Source organism: Sceloporus occidentalis, unplaced genomic scaffold, assembly GCF_023333645.1.
Source record: "Sceloporus occidentalis isolate IW3139 unplaced genomic scaffold, rSceOcc1.0.p SCAF_62, whole genome shotgun sequence".
Lineage (NCBI taxonomy): Eukaryota > Metazoa > Chordata > Lepidosauria > Squamata > Phrynosomatidae > Sceloporus > Sceloporus occidentalis.
Window position 1 is genome coordinate 3,427,603 of NW_028317042.1, and position 19,994 is coordinate 3,447,596.

General features: G+C 42.9%; 1 protein-coding gene across 1 annotated transcript in view; it reads right to left on the bottom strand.

Moving 5' to 3' along the window:
* Positions 1–2,972: 2,972 nt before the first annotated feature.
* Positions 2,973–19,994, bottom strand: part of LOC149287313 (polypeptide N-acetylgalactosaminyltransferase 10-like) — a 67,579-nt gene continuing 50,557 nt past the window's right edge. The window contains exons 7-14 of the mRNA XM_089493019.1: positions 14,915–15,100; positions 14,102–14,285; positions 13,127–13,244; positions 5,289–5,396; positions 4,273–4,494; positions 3,764–3,880; positions 3,511–3,660; positions 2,973–3,140 (exon numbers count right to left, since the gene is read on the bottom strand). Coding sequence (XP_089349145.1) covers positions 2,973–3,140; positions 3,511–3,660; positions 3,764–3,880; positions 4,273–4,494; positions 5,289–5,396; positions 13,127–13,244; positions 14,102–14,285; positions 14,915–15,100 — 1,253 coding nt within the window. The remainder of the gene's footprint in view (positions 3,141–3,510; positions 3,661–3,763; positions 3,881–4,272; positions 4,495–5,288; positions 5,397–13,126; positions 13,245–14,101; positions 14,286–14,914; positions 15,101–19,994) is intronic.

Sequence of the window (19,994 nt, forward strand, 5' to 3'; positions counted from 1 at the left end):
ATATTAACCCTATACACATTATCCAAAATACATACAAAATACATACAAAGTAACTCCTTGACCCAACCAGACCTGAACATTGAAAGAAAGTCTGCGTCAAGTACAGAGGGGGCAGCTAGGGTTCCCGAAAATAATAGGATTAACCCTAAACGCCAGAGAAAACATCAACGCAAAATACGCACGGCAACAAAAGAACACTCGTTCACATAGGAATATTTGTAAAATTTATTCAATTTAAATACATTATAAAATAAGTTGTTTTTTAGCCTTTAAAAACATAGCAACGCAATAGGTCATAAAATTCCTCAAGGATTATCCAAGCCACTATGGTTAAAGTGCCAAAACCACCCACCCTTCCTCGTCTATCCGAAATGTAGTCACAAATCTGCGAGACAAGTTCAGCTAACGGGAGGAAGCTGGTAATATATAGGAGTGTGAAGTATCCGTCCCACCAGAAGAACAGGAGACATCTCGGTGTTATCATGGACAACATCCAGTTAGTTCTATTAGTGGTTTCATCTGAAGTTCATCATACAATCTACTTGATGTCTCTTGATGTTGATAGCAGCGAACATTTGTAATCATGTACATTTTTTTCCAGTTTGATTTTCCAAAAAACATAGCAAATAAGAGATTTTACAGAACATTCATAAAAAAAATCATATGGATCGACAGCAGTAAGACATTCCAAGGGCCTTCATTCTAGAATATTAAAGTATTGTAATGCCATATACAGTAAATGTAAAAGAAAACCACATGTACCAAACATACAAAAATTATACATCTAACTTGGAGAATCGCAAAAAGCCACGGGCTACAAGAATTAATGGAATTAGGGAATTATTGACCAGAATAAACTTTTGTTGAGAAGGTCTACAAAGAAGCTTACAGAAGGTATAAAAAAAAGCGAAACTAAACGAAAAAAAGATAAATAAATGGTAATGGAATCTATGGTAATGGACTGGTTATGACTTTAGTTGGAAGAAAAGACAAATTAGATTTATTCTGCCCTATTCCCTCCATCGAGTTGGAAGTTTGCTTTACAGCTGCTGCAAAACAGCAAAATTTCATCACAAGGGGGCAATTTATTTGGCGTGTAATCTGTGTTACAAAAGGGGAAAGCTGCCTATAAAGCAAGATACAGTCTTCATCAACCATCTTACACATGTTAAGTACCAGTTTCACCGTTGAATTAACAGCTTGTACCAGAAAGAGATATCTCTCAATCTAAAATATTCTAAAATGTGTGTTTTAACGAAAATTTCCCTTTAGAGACCTAAAATGGACAGAACAAAGACAGAGCATTGTACTTCTAAACAGAGGTAGTCAGTAGATTATGTGGTTGAATTGTCCTGCCGCTACATGCTAATCCAGGGCTGAGCAAACCATTGTCCATCTCCTCCAAACAATGGCTCTGAATAACGTAAAGGCCAAAGACAGAGGAAGCCTTATGGCTGGATCACCTTCAATACCCACTGAAACAACCGACAGTGAACTCACCGACCACATCTCATCTTGGTCTGCTGAGGATGAGAGGGGATAGATAATACAATGAGGTGCTGGGTTGGCGTTTGCTCTAGGAACAGTCCTGCCTTAAAACGGCTGAGGGGTCACCGGCTGGTACGGAGGTGACAATTTTAGTAGGTTGACCAGTGAACCTGTATTCCTATACAATAACGGACGAGGACAACGAGCACTCAAGTGTAGCTCCACCAGTGTCTCCAGAAGCAACAGTAGACAACATAGTATATTTTCCTGTCATCTTAGAGATGAAAAGAATTCGGAATATTTTCTAACTACAGTGGTCTTGTTTTACATACAATTCCAGTTTCTATTATCAGGTGTTAATTCTAGTACTTTTCTTGCTTTTATCATCAGTGACACCAACACTGAACAACATGGAGGGCCCTTCCATCTCATTGTCAAAAAAAAAAAAAAAAAAAAGAAAAAAGTACTCCCCATATGTAAGATGAACGCCCATTGGCTACCTGTCAGGCTTTGTAAACTCTTGATTAGTCCCCTGGCGCTCACAGGGTTAGATCATTAGTAGGACGCGCTTATGAAACGGTACACTCACAGATCCGCTACATATCAATCATACAAAAGGGCTCCTGGGTATTGAGAGGTTAAGGCAAAAAACCAATCTTATCTACACAATGCTTACACAGTCTCAACATTCCAGAAAGCCCCATCCCTCCGTCCTGTCCAGCAAGGCACTAGAAAATGGTTCAAGTTTAGGCATTTGCAGCTCATTTGTGCTTGCAAGCTGGTCCTTTTAACGATGCTGCAGTTAAACTACGGATGTCATGATGAGATGTTACATCATATGGTATGGAAACACATCATTTAATATAAATATTCATGAGCTTAAAGACGCAGTCTTAGAACATAATCCCCAATGGCATGTGAAGGTACTCCCATTATAAGAGAACATGGAAAGAGACCACCTTAGCCTAAGATTCATTTCGGTTCCAGTTTTATACACTGTATTCATTATTAAGTAGGCCCTTGGAAGGCTTGCCAATGTTCCAGGTGATAACATTTTTGGGGGGACAGTAGGTAACCCCTTACCCATTAGACAGCTACTTTATAGCTCAAAGGTACATTTGCTTATATCAAAAGGCACACGCTATGAATCAGCAGAGTTCTGTGGCTTCTTGGCCAACCATATATGAACGTTAGTGGCTACTTAATTTGGCGCTAGCTGTAAATTTGTCCCTAGGATAAAAATATAGACCAAATTTCGTACATCTCTGTATGGGTCAAAACATCTGATGTTTAACCACAGTGTCATTAAAAAACATGTAATCCCAGCCTGCACCGACACTTTCAAAATATCCCTTTTTTTTTTTTTTTACCTAGACACAAAAGAAAAGGAAAAATAAATTTTCAGAAGGAAACGATTCCCCACCCACCAGTAAAAAATATAGATTTAAAATATATATTCCTATTTATATATGTATATTCCTCTGCTAGGAGTTCATGTTTTTGTTAAAGGCTTCTAAGACTGTGGAGTTGGTGTTTTCAAAGGTCCATTGTTGGCTGGGTGAGGAAGGATTGCAAATATTCATGAAAATCCTGCGGTCGGACTCGTTGCAATCCATGCAGCTGTTGCTGGTGGGATGATATATTGTCTTGTCCTGGGAATAAAATAAATAATGTCAGCCGGACGTGAACTGCGTCAAGTGCAAATCCTGGTTCCTTCACGGTTGGCTAGAACTCCCATGGGATCATGGGAACGGGTGTTCACAGAAGTGAGTGGGCCATAAGGTACCCAACTGTGATGAACACACAGCTATCATATGGCTGGCGTGTCCCATTATGTAGGGAATTACACATGAAAATATTAATGGGGCAACAGCTTAGTTCTTCTCCGTGACCCAAGAAGTAACTTTCTGCAGTGAATATGCCACACGGAAGTGGGTTAGCCGGGACTTAATCTCCTTTCACAAAAGAAGGGGTATCAACCACCCCAACCATAACAATTATTTCCCCAGGCCCTTAACTCACCTTTCTGTATCTCCACAGTTGGTTACCCTTCATGCCGTGGCAATCGTACAGCGTAATCGGGCTAGTATGAGAAACGGCATCAAAGCAAACTTTTTTAGTGTGTTGAGGGTTTCCGGGGCGGATGTCTTCCCGCCAGCCGAAGGTGAAGACCTGTAACACAAACCTCATTATAAACGTGTGTATTTCCCATACTGGTGGCTACGCTGCCCATCTGACATGAATCCTATTGAGGTGGAAGGAGTAACGTTCCTACCTGAATACTGCTCCACGCATCAGCCTTCTGGCCTTTGGTGCATATATCCAGACGTAGTTCGGAGCCCATAGACGCATGCTTAGTGTCCACACAGAGGCCCGTCTTCTTGTTACGAATCTGTACGACACAGAATACATGAGGCAAAGCGGTGAATACATTTGTATTGAGTAGATAAACGAGCAGCCGAAACCCGACGCTTACAAAAACCCTACAAATGCCTCTATTTAAAGATATTGTTATTATATGTACGGGCCTACAGCGTTCAACCTAAACAGAGGATCTAACGTCTCTTAAAGAGCTATTGAACTTGTGAAATATCCTTGGCTTCATTGATAGAACTCAAAGTTATGTTTCATGAGGTGCTAGAAATTTCAGAAGAAGATGGTAGCCGAGACCAGATGCTGTTTTTTGACTCCTGTTTGGTAGTTGGGATCTAGTTAGGATCCTTTCTAGTGATCTAGGTTGACTCGCATCGCTTGAAGAACAGTGACGGGATCACTGGATCTCACCTCTCCCCAGGCAGCGGCATGTGGCTCCACTGGTGGGTAGAATTTCGGGAGGTCCCAGGCTACGTTAGTCATGAACCACTTGAAGTTCTGACAGTTTAGCTTGTTGCGTAGCTCCTTCTGGGATCCCACATCGCCCGGTGACAGGTGTCTGTAATCCGGTCGGCGCTGGTAAATATACTCGGCGTATTCATCCATCCAAACTTCGGCCACGCGCTTCAGGTTCTACAACAGCAAAGAAAGGCAGCCTACATGAGTAAGTGTCCACAAAAACAAAACAAAGAAGTTGGCCCCTTGGATACTTTCTACTTATCCAGCCCCCTGGATGCCAAAGTCCTCATTCCACCCCAACTAGCGTCCAACGCATTTAAAAAATGGTAGTCTAATAAGATCCAAACTCAAGCTATAGAAAGGTGGAAACACTTTCTTTTCCAACAATAATTTTATTTTGCAAATCTTTTCAATTCTGTTTACTGAAAAAAACTGTAATTTTCCCCTAACCAAGAGCCACCAGGGGGCGCTGATGCATCATCTGAAATTCAAAACCTTCCCCCTCAAAATTTCTGCATTTGGCTCCTAATCAAATAATAAAAAATAATAACATACAGACTAACTAATTGCTGAGGATATTAGATAAATTAAAAAATACGTAGAAGACTGATGTAGATATTAGAGAAACCGGCGGAAACAAAATTGCATAAAGCAATCTCTACTTAACGTTCAAACGTAGAATAATAACTCGCCCATTCTGGCATCAGTATACTTTATTTCGCTTTCTACTACAGGTGGTAATAGATATGGTCCAGAGAGAAGCATGAGACCTTACACCGGTACTGAGAAAGGCATGTTCCAAGACAGACGGGCCTCATGCCCCATAATAAAAAATGGATAGAGAAGGGGAAGTGCATGCGCCCATTGAGTTTTGTGTGAAAAATGGTAAAACTGAAACAAGAGTTACTCCAGAGCTTAACAGATGCCCATGATCATGATTTGGTTCATGTAACTTCATAAAAACTTACCCTAGCCAAGCTGACCCCCGCAGGCACTTTATACGGTACATATTTCCGGTAAATATGCCCCACTCTGGAACATGGAGCATCCTCCATTCGACCTCCACACATCCACACCTAAAAGTTATTCAAAACAGATTATCATGAATATATAATTAGACAACATTCTCTAAAAACTAAATTTCCAGGAACAAAATGTAATTTAAGCTGGAGGAACTCCCTTCTTGCAGAGGAACTAGCTGGGGTTGGCCAACATCGTCAAAAAGAAACGTAGAGTCCCAACCTGTACGACACGGATCTCTTCTTCACAATACAGAAGAAAGCTCTGAGGTCCTGAAAGATTGCGTGACTCCACATCTGAACACCCTATGTACTTCAACTAAAGACTCCATTAGTTTGGCGAGGAACCCAAACAATGATTGTATCAGGTAGTTCCCAGAAGATTGGATAGTTTAAGAAAAAAAAAATGTTAAAAAGTATGCACAGCCTTTATTCCGCGAATATTCGCCCGTTCCTGTCTTCTTTTCGGGCGAATATTCGTGACCATTCATCGTGCTCGTTTCATCTTCGTTTTCTCCCGGCTGCGTAGCAGGGGTTAATACGCGGTTAAGAACACATCGGAGCAGCAGCAGATGCGTTCGCGCCGTGAAGGTACGTGTGTGCGACTCTATTGGTCGCCGGAAGGGGGCTGGTCTGGCATCAACAAATGAATTGCAGAATGCACCTCATTCGGTGATGGCAGGCGAGCCCCCTGCCGAAACGACCAATAGAGTTGCACACACGTACCGAGGTGTACTGTACACAAAATGACCTAGACAAATGCTCCAAGGAACTTGGCCTCCTTTTTATCATACACAGTCACACATCCATAGATGTTTCATAAAAGAATAGGGATTATTTTACATTTTTAAATTGATTTTGGACCACTTGTAATACATGCCTAACATTTGCTACCTATTTATAATGGCATACTTTGCAACAACCCAACTTTTACTGGACAGGACTGGAAAAAAGCAGGACTGTCCACAAAAATGTTGGGTGTGTTGGCAGGTATGCGAATTGAAAAAGGTTGGACAAGAACTAAAAATTAGCTTAGGGTTAATGTACGGTTATGTTTAAGATTATTAGCAGTGCACTGTTTTGGTTAAAGATATATTATGTCTAAATAATAATTTAATTTTAATTTTAATGGGTTTATTGAATTTTATTTTAAAGTTATATTTATTATTATTTACTTTATTATATTTATTTAATGTTGTAGTGCTACCCTACCCAGCTATACCTATGTGCACTAGCATACCTAGTTTAGCTAAATTTGATGGGACAGGAAAAAAGCAGGAGTGTCCCTGAAAAAGTTGGGTCTGTTGGCAGCTATGTGGATGGAAAAATGGGATAGGGTGAAGTGTGAGTTCTAGCGTTAATGCTAGTGAGTGTAGAAGTGAAGGCCAGGGCAAATAACAGGCCGAAAGGTCCTTGTGATTTGTGAATTGTACATGTGTGTGTTATGTGTTATGTCACTGTGTTATATGTGTTATTGTGTGTGTTATGTTTGGTAGGTTGTGTATCAGATGGAAAAAAAAATGAAATGGAAATGGAAAAGGCGAATGAGTGGGCAATTGTCGACCCACTCACCTGTTTCACCCCAGGGCAAAGCACCCAAACACTGTCAGTCCTAGACGTTTGGCAGCGGACTTCCAGAGCTTAGACACAAGGCCCTAGCGTAAATTGGCTACACCGGCGGAGGTAGCAGGCATTGCCACACCGCAAACAGACGCAGCCAGGGGGAGAAACTACCTTGAACATTTTGGACATTTAAGGCATGACACTAGCCAGGAAGCGAACTGGCAGAGAAGAGACGCTGGCACCACCACAACCACCAGCAGCAGCAGCATTGGGAAAGTTGAATGAGTGGGCAATTGACGACCTGCTCACCTGTTTCACCCCAGGGCAAAGCATCAAAGTCTGTCAGTCCATGGCGTTTGGGAGCGGACTTCCAGAACTCAGACACTAGGCCCTAGCGTAAATTGGCTACACCGGCGGAGGTAGCAGACGTTGCCACACCACAAACACGTGCAACCAGGGGGAGAAACTACCTTAAACATTAGAGAACATTTTTTTTAACTTTCCAAGCTAAGAGCTGGGTAACCCAACTTGGGCAGATTGAATTTAAGAAAGGCAATCTGCTCCATCAGATGAGGTGCCATGCGTGAGGACTCAGTATGTTTCCAGTCATAGAAAACACGCGCTCACTTTGAACAGTGGTTGGCGGACATGATAGAAGCTGCTGCGCAACCCATGAGAGTGAAGGCCACACACTCTTCTTTTCATCCCAGTAGCGAAGAGGATCAACATTAGGTGCAGAAGGAACTTCACAGAAGTAAAGTTTGACCATTTCAGCAGCACTACTCTCCTTTCTGCTGCTAGCTCTGTCAGATGGTCCAACTATACTCCCAAGTGCCTCTTCCCAAAACGCAGCTGCTCCACTCAGCTGTGTTGTTGTGATGCTTGTGGCACTGCTGCTGATGCTGCTGCTAGGAGTAGCAGACCACATAATCTCTTCCTCCTCCTGCACCTCTCCCTCCTCGGACAGCATTCCCATTTTACGCTGCCAGTCACGCACCTTGTTGACCAATTGCTCCCGGTAGCTACTGAGAACATTGAATTTCAAAGCTAGCTTTCCCTTAATTCTTGGATCACAAAGGCACGCTAGCATCATTTCGGGACTCTCTTCCATGCGTTTGCGAAGGTGTACTTTTAGCAGATCCTTCAGCTTCCTGACTATGGCTGCTACGTCAGGATGTAGAGTGCCACCTTGAACAGCCTCACGGTTTTCAAGGAACACATCCATCTTGCTGCCTAGATGGGAGAACACTGGGATTACCTGGGCCAGACTGGCAGTGTTTGAGCTTAAATTTTCTGTGGCGTCCCTGAATGGTTTAAGGACTGCCACTAGCTGGGCGATCACTGTCCAATCCTCCCTATTCAATGGAGATGTAATCCCAATATTGTGCTCTGAGGCAAGATTATGGATTGCCCTCTGCTGTTACAAAATCCTCTCCAGCATGTCTAACGTGGAGTTCCACCGTGTACTGACATCCTGACGTAGGCAGTGTACGGGAAGACCTGACCTCTCTTGCTCTTCCCTCAAAAGTTGGCTAGCCTTAACACTATGGTGAAAGTGCCCAGCGATCTTTCTGCAGCAGGACAGAACTACTGCTGCCACATTAGTTCCTTCTGACATTGCTGCCTTCACTACAAGATGGATGATGTGGGCTGCACAGCGCACACCAACAATATGACCATCTCGCAGCGCTTTCACCATATTGGCACCTCCGTCAGTTACCACAAAACCAACTTCAACATTGGTGCCCGCCTCTGCTCCCACCCAAAGGCTAAACATTTTCCTCATCGCATGCAGAATATTTTGGGAAGTGTGCTTTTCATCCATCACTTCTGCATGGAGAAGGAAAGATCGGTAGCCTGCTGCAGCAGCTTCCTTGGGCACACCGGGCTGCCACCAGTGTGCTGTCAAAGAAAGAAAGGCATGCTGCCCACTAGGTGCACTCCACAAATCTGTTGTGAAATGAATAGACTGACCAGCAGCCTTGGCAAGCTCCTCTTTCACTGCTGCAACACAGGACCGATACAATGAGGGGACAATGTTCCTGCTGAAAGTGGAACGTGACGGAACTGTATATTGTGGAGCCACAGCCGCCATCAATTGTTTGAAAGGCTCCCCTTCGATCATAGAGAAGGATGCCCTCCAACAGCAATGAACTGACCAATAAGTCGCGTTACTTTATTGGCCTGCTGTTTGGGCATTGACCTTTTGGATTGGAATGCCACAAATTGTTCCAGGGTGGGCTGGACATGCAGGGCTCCAACCTGCCTTGGTCTCTGGCTGCCAGCATTAGCTGCTGCTGCTGCTGCTATTGGCTCAGAAGCAGCTGTTGGGGTTTTTCCACGGCCACCAGCTATGCTGCCTGCACTCAGTTTTCCCTCTGCATCTTTCCCCAATAGCACAGCGTTGTGTTGAGTGCTGAGGTGATGCTTCATGCTAGCACTGGTAAAATGGCCAGACACTTTCCCTCTGCTTATTAGCTTCCCACAATGTTTGCACTTTCCATGGTGCCCTTCTTCAACATTTTCAAAGTGCTCCCAAATTGGGGCGCGCATAGCCTTGGAGTGTGCTTTGGGTGCTGCTCCTACTGCTCGGGGTGGATGAACAGAGGCAGAACTAGTGGTGGTGGGACTGGTGGTAACAGTACTGGCCATAGTGGGACTGCTAATTGCTTTAACTTTAGATTTGCTAGGTTTTGCTGCTGCTGGTGGTGGGGATGGTGATGATCGTAGCGGAGAAGGTGGAGGCTCAGGGGAAAATTGTGCACTAGTCATTTGGACACTGCTCCCTGAGGAATCTGATTCCTGACCACTCATCTCCTCTACTTCCTCTGGCTCATAGTCTAGTTCTTCATTAGCCAGATCGAATGGAATTCCTGCTAGGCTGGAGCTAAGACTGATATCGTCGTGAGACTCGTGACTAGTAGTAGTGCGAGCAGGAAGAACAGACTCTGCACTTGGCCTCTCAGTCTCAGGCTCCTCTGCTACCTCGCTAGGTGGAGTTCCACTATGTGAAGCCCTCTCTCTAACTGTCTTTACAAAAATATTGTACACGGGCCTAAGAGCCTATCCTACTACTATGCTAAACCTAAAGCTATATTAGTATTCTAGTCTAACTCTAGGCAGACGCTCTCAAGCCCACTAAGCTAAAGTGAGGTTAAATTATATATATTATATTATTAATAGATTAGAATTACTTATATTATGGATTATAGATAGAATATAGATTATGAATTAGAAAGAATTACTTATATATATTATAGATTATGAATTAGAATTTATATTATATTATATAATCTATTATAGATAAGATTAAGAAGATTAAAGATTAGAATTATTTTAGTACTACAGCTAGTAGCTTGAAGCTTTGCTTAGTACAGTTGTTGTCGTCACACAGTCAATTTTTCTTGAAAAGAAATTAGAAATAAAATAAAATGTCACAGCAAAACAGTTATCTTTACTGCTTGCTGAAACACACAGCACTTATGCGGCTGCACTCACTAGCCCAACAAGTTCACTTCACTGATGGACTGAGGTGAGCAAAACAAATGAAATAAAATATTTATTAAGAAAAATTGACTTGGTCTCTTGCTGTTGCTAAAACAAAGCACAAACTATAGAGCTGCAGCACCAGTACTAATAAGATTAGCTGAACTATAAGCTAGTAGTATAGTAATTATTAATTATATTTTTATAGCTAATTTAATTAACTATTAAGATAAGAATTATAGAATTATTGATATTAATGATTTTAGATTAGACACTAGTAGATGTCTTGAAGGTCTACAGTACACTCTACACTAGTATACTATTACTAATACTAACTATAGTATATATAACTGACAAATATATACCGTATTTGCTCGATTATAAGACGACCCTGATTATAAGACGACCCCCCAAATCTGAATATTAATTTAGGAAAAAAGAAAAAGCCTGAATATAAGATGACCCTATAGGAAAAAAGTTTTACCAGTAAATGTTAATTCATCTAAACTATTTTTTTTTTTTAATAAAAGCTATGATTCAGAAAAATATTTTGGTTTTATTTCCTTCTATTTTCCAACCTGCCCCCCAGTTATGCACATCTGCCCCAGAAATGCCTTATACCCCGTATATGCCACTGTGCCCCATGATATGCCTTTTAACCCTCTAAATGCCACTGTGCCCCATGATATGCCTTTTAACCCTATATCCCACTGTGCCCCATGATATGCCTTTTGACCCCCTATGTGCCACTCTGCCTCCAGAAATGCCTTATACCCCTATATGCCACTCTGGCATTTAGAGGGTTAAAAGGCATATTATGGGGAAGAGTGGCATATAGGGAGGTTTAAGGCATTCAGGAGGCAGAGTGGCGTATAGAGGGTTAAAAAAGGCATTTCTGGAGGCAGAGTGGCATTAAGGGGGTTAAAAGGCATTTCACAGAGCACTCTGCCTCCAGAAATGCCTTATGCCCCCCATTTAACACTCCCCCCTCCTCCCTCCCTCCTCCAAACTTACCGGTGCTTCTGACTTCCCTGTCATGTAGCCGGGACAGCGTGTAGATCCCACGCACTTACGCTGCAGCCGGGAACTCTGATCTCTAACAGCTGGGGAAGGTCTGCGCGATGGACGCAGACAACCCCACTGCTAGCCACACCTACGCGAATCGCGTAGACAAATAGACGCTGCCCCAGCTACACACCGGGGAATCCGAAGTACTGGTAAGTGGGGCGGGGGGGGAGACAGGAGGATCCAGGTCCCCTGCAGCTGCGGGGGATCTGGATCTTAGTCGTCTCATAGTCAGACCTATTTGAGGTCTGATTATAAGACGACCCCGATTATAAAACGAGGGGTATTTTTCAGAGCATTTGCTCTGAAAAAACCTCATCTTATAATCGACCAAATACGGTATATAATTTTAAATGTATTCAATTATTAATAATATATTCTATTAAATTATTTAAAAAATTCTATTATTTAATTTATTTAAGAAGGACAGGCAGTAGGCACTAGTGCCAGCCCAGGGCTGTCAACTCAACAGCACTACACAGTTGATGACAAATTAAATAAAAAAATTATTACATTAATCAAATTATTATTATTAAATATATTAAGTAGAACTGAAGTGAGGATGAAGTACACTGTGAGAAATGGCAGGCTAAGGCTTACCAGTCTCACACAGAACAGAACAATCTCTCTCTGTAACGCTCGGATGCAGCACAGCAGTGTTGCCAAAGCAGTCACAGCGAAAAATGAATGGATCTCTCAGGCAAGCTCTGGTCTTATAAAGGCGCCTTCAGAATTAAAAAAACAGCAGCACAGGCATTGGACGAGACCCTTAGCGTGACGTCACAAGAGTGAGCTGATTGGAGAGACGAGGATCAGCTCACTCCTGTTTGAAATTTTGGCGGCTGCGCGGCAAAAACGAAGACGATCACGAAAGAATCTTCGATTCTACGTGGTTGTGAGTCTTCGTCTTCTCCTACGTTTTGCCGGCACTGTATTCTCTTCGGCGCGACTTCGGTACGAACAAAAAAACGGCCTCTTCGTGATCGTTTACATGTTTGCCCGAAGACGAATGCGCAAGTCTAGTTATTACAGGTGGAAAAATAAGCTTATGGAGAATACTACTATTCGAAAGCTGTGGACACCAAAAAGGAAAATGCCGTGATGAGGACATATCCATCAGGGAGGGGTATAGGCATTTTCTAGCTCCAATTTATGGAGAGCATTTAGATCTGGAGTCTCTGGAGTGTTCTCAGTATTGCCGTCAGCACCGCCTGATAATAAATAAGCTTAGTTAACCCCCATGGCCGAGTGATCGCTCATTTTATAACTTCCACCCGCCCTCTCCTTGCATCCAGCCCCTCTGTACTAGTGATTTCACCACAGTAATGAATCTACTACAGCTACAGATGACTGCACCACTTTATCTTAATTCCAAGACAATAAACGAAGCTGTTACTGTGTGACATGTCCCAAGCACATCAAAGGGTCTCGCAGCGGGGGACTAATTACTAGGGGTGCGACAGTAACCGTCTCTAGTGAAGTGGGCATGTTGTATGGCAGGGGGTTCACGGCACTACACAGAAGTCGGGAATAATAAAGACACAGGAATCTGTGCTCATACGTGGCGTGTCAATGCGTACGCAGGAAAAAGGGATCTGGCTATCATGCAAAATGCACATCTATAGCCTAATGTTGGCAATGTGGTGGTATCAACAGTAAGACCCCACACTGACCTTGAAGGAAATTTCATACTGCTCTCCTCCCCAGATCTCCAAACCAGGATCATAGCCTCCAAGTTCCCAGAACCACTTTTTATCTACTGCAAATAATCCACCGGCCATAACTGGAGACCTGTAATGAAACAAAACAGAAAGCCCAGGCTCAGGTCTGAGGTGTAGAAATGCTTATTACGGAAACCATGGCATAAAGGCCATTACTACGAGGTCCACTCCTTTTTACGTAACAGAGAGTAAGGATGAGGTCTGTGGCTGATCTGGACCAGATCTCTGTTGAAGGATCTTTACAGTCTTGGGCATTGAAATTGGTCTATTCGGTCATCACTCCATAAAGAAGAGATGATGAAGCTTCAGATCTCTTACTTGTGATTGCCTTAAAATGGCCCCCAAAAAGACTGGTCTAAGTATAAAAGATCTGTAACCTAACTCATGTGGATACATTCTAGGAAACAGCATATCAGTGAATACGAGGACAATGTCAACTGCTGGTTGGGTCCCTTTGATGTGCGTTTCAAAAGAACCCGGAGGAGGTTAGATAGGGAGGTTGTGGGACGGTAACCCCAACCCCCAGTGAACCTGAAGTTTGCCCACTTAGCTGGGTGGGGGGGAGGAAAAATTGGGTGCTTTTATGTGCTTTATCTTTTTTGCCACTAGTCTTAAAGATGCAAACAGCTTGGTTGACCATCAATAAAACTTGAGGATGAGGTACCTCTTATTACAAACGCTGCAATAGAAGAAGACTAGTGTGAGGGAAGAGAACAGATGATAAATACAGAGAAGAATTCCCAGTCATATGATCCTTTTAATCCTATCCCTTCACATGTCTGTTATGTGTAATACATTTCTTCTAATGGCCACGTTCTGATGTATCCACTGACTCAATCTACCCTGAACTCTTATACTGTTGACATGGAAGGTTACAAACTGACAACATAACGGAATTACAAATAGTCAAAAGAGTGTAAAACTCACTCAAACGGCTCGCTGGGATCCGAATTCTGCAACTCAGGAGGAATCGGGATGCGTTTATAAAACATCTCCCAGTCGAAGGCTCCCCGCATTGCATCTCCAGCCTGGGTTTCGTACTGAAAGTGGTCATGATCAATAACATCGATCATTGGGCACACGATAGTCTTGCGGTTCTGAGCGATTCGGTCTGCGGGAGGACAGAAGTTTACATCAAAATGCCAATGTGAGACAGGAACCAAGCAAACTTGATGCGCATGCACATCTATGGAAGGTAAGATAAAGCTCTATTGAATCCTGGATACAATGGCGTGTACTGTTGCCACTTGAACCGTCATACAGTAAGGAAAGATTCAGGTCAGAAACTCAGCCAAAAGGAAGTATGTCAGCAATAAATGCCAGTTTAAATCCTGTCCATCCTCATGGCAACCATTCTCTACAGAAACATAAAAAGGCCTTTGTAGAAGGACAGGAGGGAGCTCTGTGAATCCCGGGCCGTTTTCTAACATTCTAACTCGCTAACCATCAGAATGCTGGCTGAATGTTATGTACAGCTGGGTGTCAGCGTAATTACTACAAATACAACGTAGAACTTGGCGGAAAACGAGAACCGTTCGGCCCCCATTTATCCTGAAGCAAAGACTTTAATCAGTCTTTTGGTCTCATCTTAGGTTCATGATAGCTATATTAGCCCCATGAATTTCCAATGAATCTACCACCCTCTCAGTAAAGTAAAACTTCCTTAGGTTATATCAGCTGACCCTCTGGTTTCAGACCATGGCCTGTAGAGGTGATCTAGCCGAAGGTGATAGAACTCACCCAACAATGGCGGAAGCCAGTTCACATTAGCTTCACAGTGAGAGTCGAGGAACGTTATGACTTCTCCAATGGCTACTGAAGCTCCAAGCATGCGAGTACGGATGAGGCCTTCTCTCTTCTTCGTTCGGACAATCCTCACCTTAGGGAAGTTAACCATGTAGTCCTCCAGACGTTTTTTCAAATGCTCTGCGTGTAGGAGAGATTACATAATTACGGTGAAACACAAAAAAAAGGAATGCCTTATATGATTGCTTTACTTTGCACGACCCCAGTATTATTCCTCAGCGGATAAACGTTGGGTTCAAATCTGACAATTATGAATTCTGTGAAGGTAAGGTCGGGTTCAGCAATTGAACTTGGCAGCTTATACAAGGACATGACCCAATTTAAGGATACATCTGCAGATAACGTTAAATACGAATATGATGCACAAACCCCCCCCAAAAAAATAAGGCTAAAAGATTCCATGGAATATTTTCTTAGCCGAGGGAATACCGTAAGTAAGAAGAGCTGAAAGAATGTGATGAGAAGTTGTGGTCCGACTCAACATGGTCAGGATCAATAGTGGACAAAGTAAAAAACTGCTGTAGGAGGTCCCCACATTTGTTATCCATACTTTCAGAGATACAGGGGTCATCATGAGCTTGGTAGGAACATCAGCTGCAGACTATACAGAGTCGAGCTGAAAGACAAGGTCTTAGTAACCTGATCCTTGACTACTCGGGTCAAAAACCCACAACTCAGCATACAGCAGTTCAATCATACAATAACCCTTCCTTCTACTCGGCTGCGACGTAGGCCTATCATAGAAAATGATTTCAGGTTTTGTAAAAGATGTGTTTGGTGGCCGTAGAAGACATCACGCAGGTAGAAACAGCCTCATCTTCCGAGCAGAACGTTATTATCTTTAAACCGAGTAGAACCCTTCTGCTGCGGCTTAATAGAATGCAATATTATCACGCTTGTCTCCCAATATAGCTGCTTTGATTGAAGTATAAAGGAATGCTGTAGAATATAAAGTGACAAGCAATTTCAAAAGGAACAGGGAGGCTTAAATAATAAGCTAACCAGAGTTCATGTATTAACCACAAATACAATATATCCAACACTTTGGCACTTATTTAACAGGACTCTGAGTAATTGTCGCCAAAAAATGGTGCTGTCCCACTTAGACAAAACAGCATTGTCTACCACGTTGAGTCTTTAACTCAAGTTGATGCCTTTTATTGGGCAAATATGTAAACTTTACATTACTTTTCAGAACCTTTCCATATGACAGCAAAATCTTTGAGGTCTTGAAAGCTTTTGTAACGTTACATCTTATGCTATGATGGCCCAATAAAAGGAATCAACTACAACTGAAATCCATTTGGTCTGAAACTGTTCTTATTGGTAACTTCAGGAAACAAACCTTAGAGATCTGCCATTTTATTCATCCTCTGAAGGCTTAATCACTTAAAGAAGATTATTCAGCTTCTACGGAAACAGCCTATCGGTGCTTGCCATGACAATTAAATATCCCTGGCGATACTGATCAATGAGGAATAAATGTTACGTGGTTAAAAGTTATCTCTGGCAAGGGTTTGGGCGCTCAGTACCGGAAATAACGTTTTGATGCATAGAGCACCTTTAATGCCATTGCAGACCCATCTCAGAAGTTGAAAGTTTCCACGAGACAACAAAGAATCTTAGAACTATACATTGAACCGGAGATGAATACCAATCTTGGTATTATTGTGGACAAATGCACACATTATATACAGATGTGGCTTCTGCTCCCCATCATACCCTTTGGTGGAGTTGGGCAGAGCCGGGTCCGTGCCGCCATGCCCCGGTATAGTATAGCGCCTGAAAGCAAAGCAACAAAGCTTCGTTGATTCCACTCATACTAAGAACCGGTTCGCTCTTTGACTGCAGTCCTCTGGGGCGGCGTAGCAGACATTAAAGCTTTACGGGTTTAATAATTCAACAGCTACATGTGGCTTTCAAGGAACGGATAAGGCAAAAATTGGCTCAGTTGGGAACAAAAAGATCTGAAAAGGTTGTGAAGCACTTGCCAGGAATCCTAACAGCTCCAGAAAAGCTAGTTACCGTGTAAATATATTGAAAAAATAATGAGATTTGGGCACCTGGATAGGACAACAAATAAATCGACAGGTGGAAAATTCTCGTTTCTCGTCAGTGTAGAAAAGTACATCCATTAGAATTAGGATTTATCCAGATTATCTGTATTTTATATTTCATTAGAGCTAAGTAAGCATACAGACCATGCAACAAAAAAAGGATACAAATAAATCCTACATAAAATTGATTTTTGACCAATCTTACGTGAAGCTGGGAAAACGATTTAATAAATGTAATGATTATGATATAGGGAAAGGAAGCTAGGCAAGTAAAATTCTACCCAACATACGAACAGTGGGGATCCTAAAACCTCTAATGGCAGGGTATCTGAAATATTACAGAGCCTTCGTTATCTCAGTTACCTATCCAAGCTAGAGCCAGCACCCAATTTTATTGTCTTTTTAATGCAGGGTCTAATCCTCAAAATTATATTTTTATTTTTAATACATGTTGCAGTCATTTTTGCCTTTTTTTGCCCTTAACTGTATGCAAATAGGAGCCATGGATTGTTCCATTATTTCTTCCGTCTTCAACGTAAGCAAGAAGCAATAGGGTGTAAACTTCTTGCACATGCTCAGTAGAAGCAGCAGTCCACTGAGCATGTGCAAGAAGCATACTGAGGTATGCTCTTTGCTTCCAGCACGGGAAGCTGGGGAGGAGTTAAATAAGACAGAAGCCTCAGCTTCTACCTCCAATAACTAATACATGCCTGCACATTTAACACGAAACCAGGCCCGTAGTGGTCGTTTAAGGAGTCTGTTAAACAAAACTGAATCTGATTGTATTTGACACATTAAGTCTATTCACTAAAGGATGTGTTTACACAAAAAGTTAAATATTTCAACTCTGTTGTGACTGGGCATTACGAAGGATAAGCCCAATGAGCTTCTCCTTGTCCCTTGAGTTAGCCCTGCATAATGCATATTGATATCAGTGAACCGAAACATACACCTCTTCTGTAAACGCTCTCTTTAGCTAATGGACCCTATTTTCTGCTTGGGTTACTTAGATATTGACCACCATTTTTGGACTGCACTGATTCTGCATTCAAGTTCTGCCACAGTGTATATATGTATTTGTGTATGTATGTATGTATACATATACACACACACTTATACTTTCCTAGACAAGTTTAGCGCATATATATATATATATATATATATACACACACACATACACTGCCCTTACATACAGCTGCCCATACACACACACACATGCACTGCCCTTACACACACACACACATGCACTGCCCTTACACACACACATATGCACTACACACATACACTGCCTATAAACACACAAATGCACATACTGTACACTGCCCATACGCCCACATATGTGCTACAGACATACAGGGTCACACTTGCCCTAATACTTCTTCCCATCTCCTACTCCGCTTTCTCCCCATCTCCTACTCCACATGCCTTCAGATTTGAGCGGTTGACAGGTATCAAGCTGCATGGCAGAAAGGGATGCAGGAATAGCCCCCCCCCCCCAAAACCCTTGTGGCACCCGGATTTCCAGGAAAATATGTGCTTTTGACACGGTAGGCTCCTTTTAAATCTGATAGATGATGCGTGTATAAAGTCAACAGGTTGCAATTACAATCTAAACATGAATGGTCCCAATACAATTCAAGCCACCGGCAAAAGGGCGAGTGCAAACAAAAAGGGCAGCAAAGCATAGCTCATACGGCTCCGGCTTATGGCGACCATTGGGGACCGAACAGATGGGAGGTCTGCGGAAAATTAAAGAGGCTCTCAGGGAGGCAATTAGGGCTCTGGCAGCCAAAGCCCAGCTAAATAATTTACTCTGATTGCAGGGGGAAAAAAAAAAAGAACAGCTGTTCAAATTTCACACAAAGTATTCTACATTGATAGAGCTGCCAAGGGGTACGGAATTATTTATCAGAGAGGGAAATAATAATTCTGATGTATGGATGGATAGCAGTACTATGCACCATAACATCAATGGGTTTTTGTATCAGAAAGTGAACATTTACCACCATGCAGCTCGAATATTAAATATCATTAAGGCAGGGATGGAAGGGTTTATTAAATAAAGCAAGAGTCTTGCCGGTGGGTTTGCAGATTCATCGCCAAATCCCCTGTGAAATATGAAGGGCCAACCCTGGCAAGTTCCTGGACCTGTATAACGCATAGCTCAACTAGTGAGGGGACCTCCAGGAAATCTCACTGACTTACCTATACATTGCGTAGGGCCAGGCAAGCTCTTTTGGCAGGAGAAGCTCACTGGGGCTGGTTCTTCAAAATATAAACAGTACTTGACGGCTAATAAGAACCCATCAGCCCATCTAGTCTTTTTTCTACCTGTAAAAGCGCCAGCCTTATTCGGTCCTTGGTCTTGTTTTATCTTTATGCCTATCCCATGCACCAAAGCAGAGGTCTGGAGTGATAGACCTTGGGGGTCCCATGACAGAAGGTGGAGGAGGAGAAAGGTAGGAGATGGGGAGAAAGCGGAGTAGGGGATGGGGAGAAAGCAGAGTAGGGGATGGGGAGAAAGCAGAGTAGGGGATGGGGAGAAAGCAGAGTAGGGGATGGGGAGAAAGCAGAGTAGGGGATGGGGAGAAAGCAGAGTAGGGGATGGGGAGAAAGCAGAGTAGGGGATGGGGAGAAAGCAGAGTAGGGGATGGGGAGAAAGCAGAGTAGGGGATGGGGAGAAAGCAGAGCAGGAGATGGGGAGAAAGCAGAGCAGGAGATGGGGAGAAAGCAGAGCAGGAGATGGGGAGAAAGCAGAGTAGGAGATGGGGAGAAAGCAGAGTAGGAGATGGGGAGAAAGCAGAGTAGGAGATGGGGAGAAAGCAGAGTAGGAGATGGGGAGAAAGCAGAGTAGGAGATGGGGAGAAAGCAGAGTAGGAGATGGGGAGAAAGCAGAGTAGGAGATGGGGAGAAAGCAGAGTAGGAGATGGGGAGAAAGCAGAGTAGGAGATGGGGAG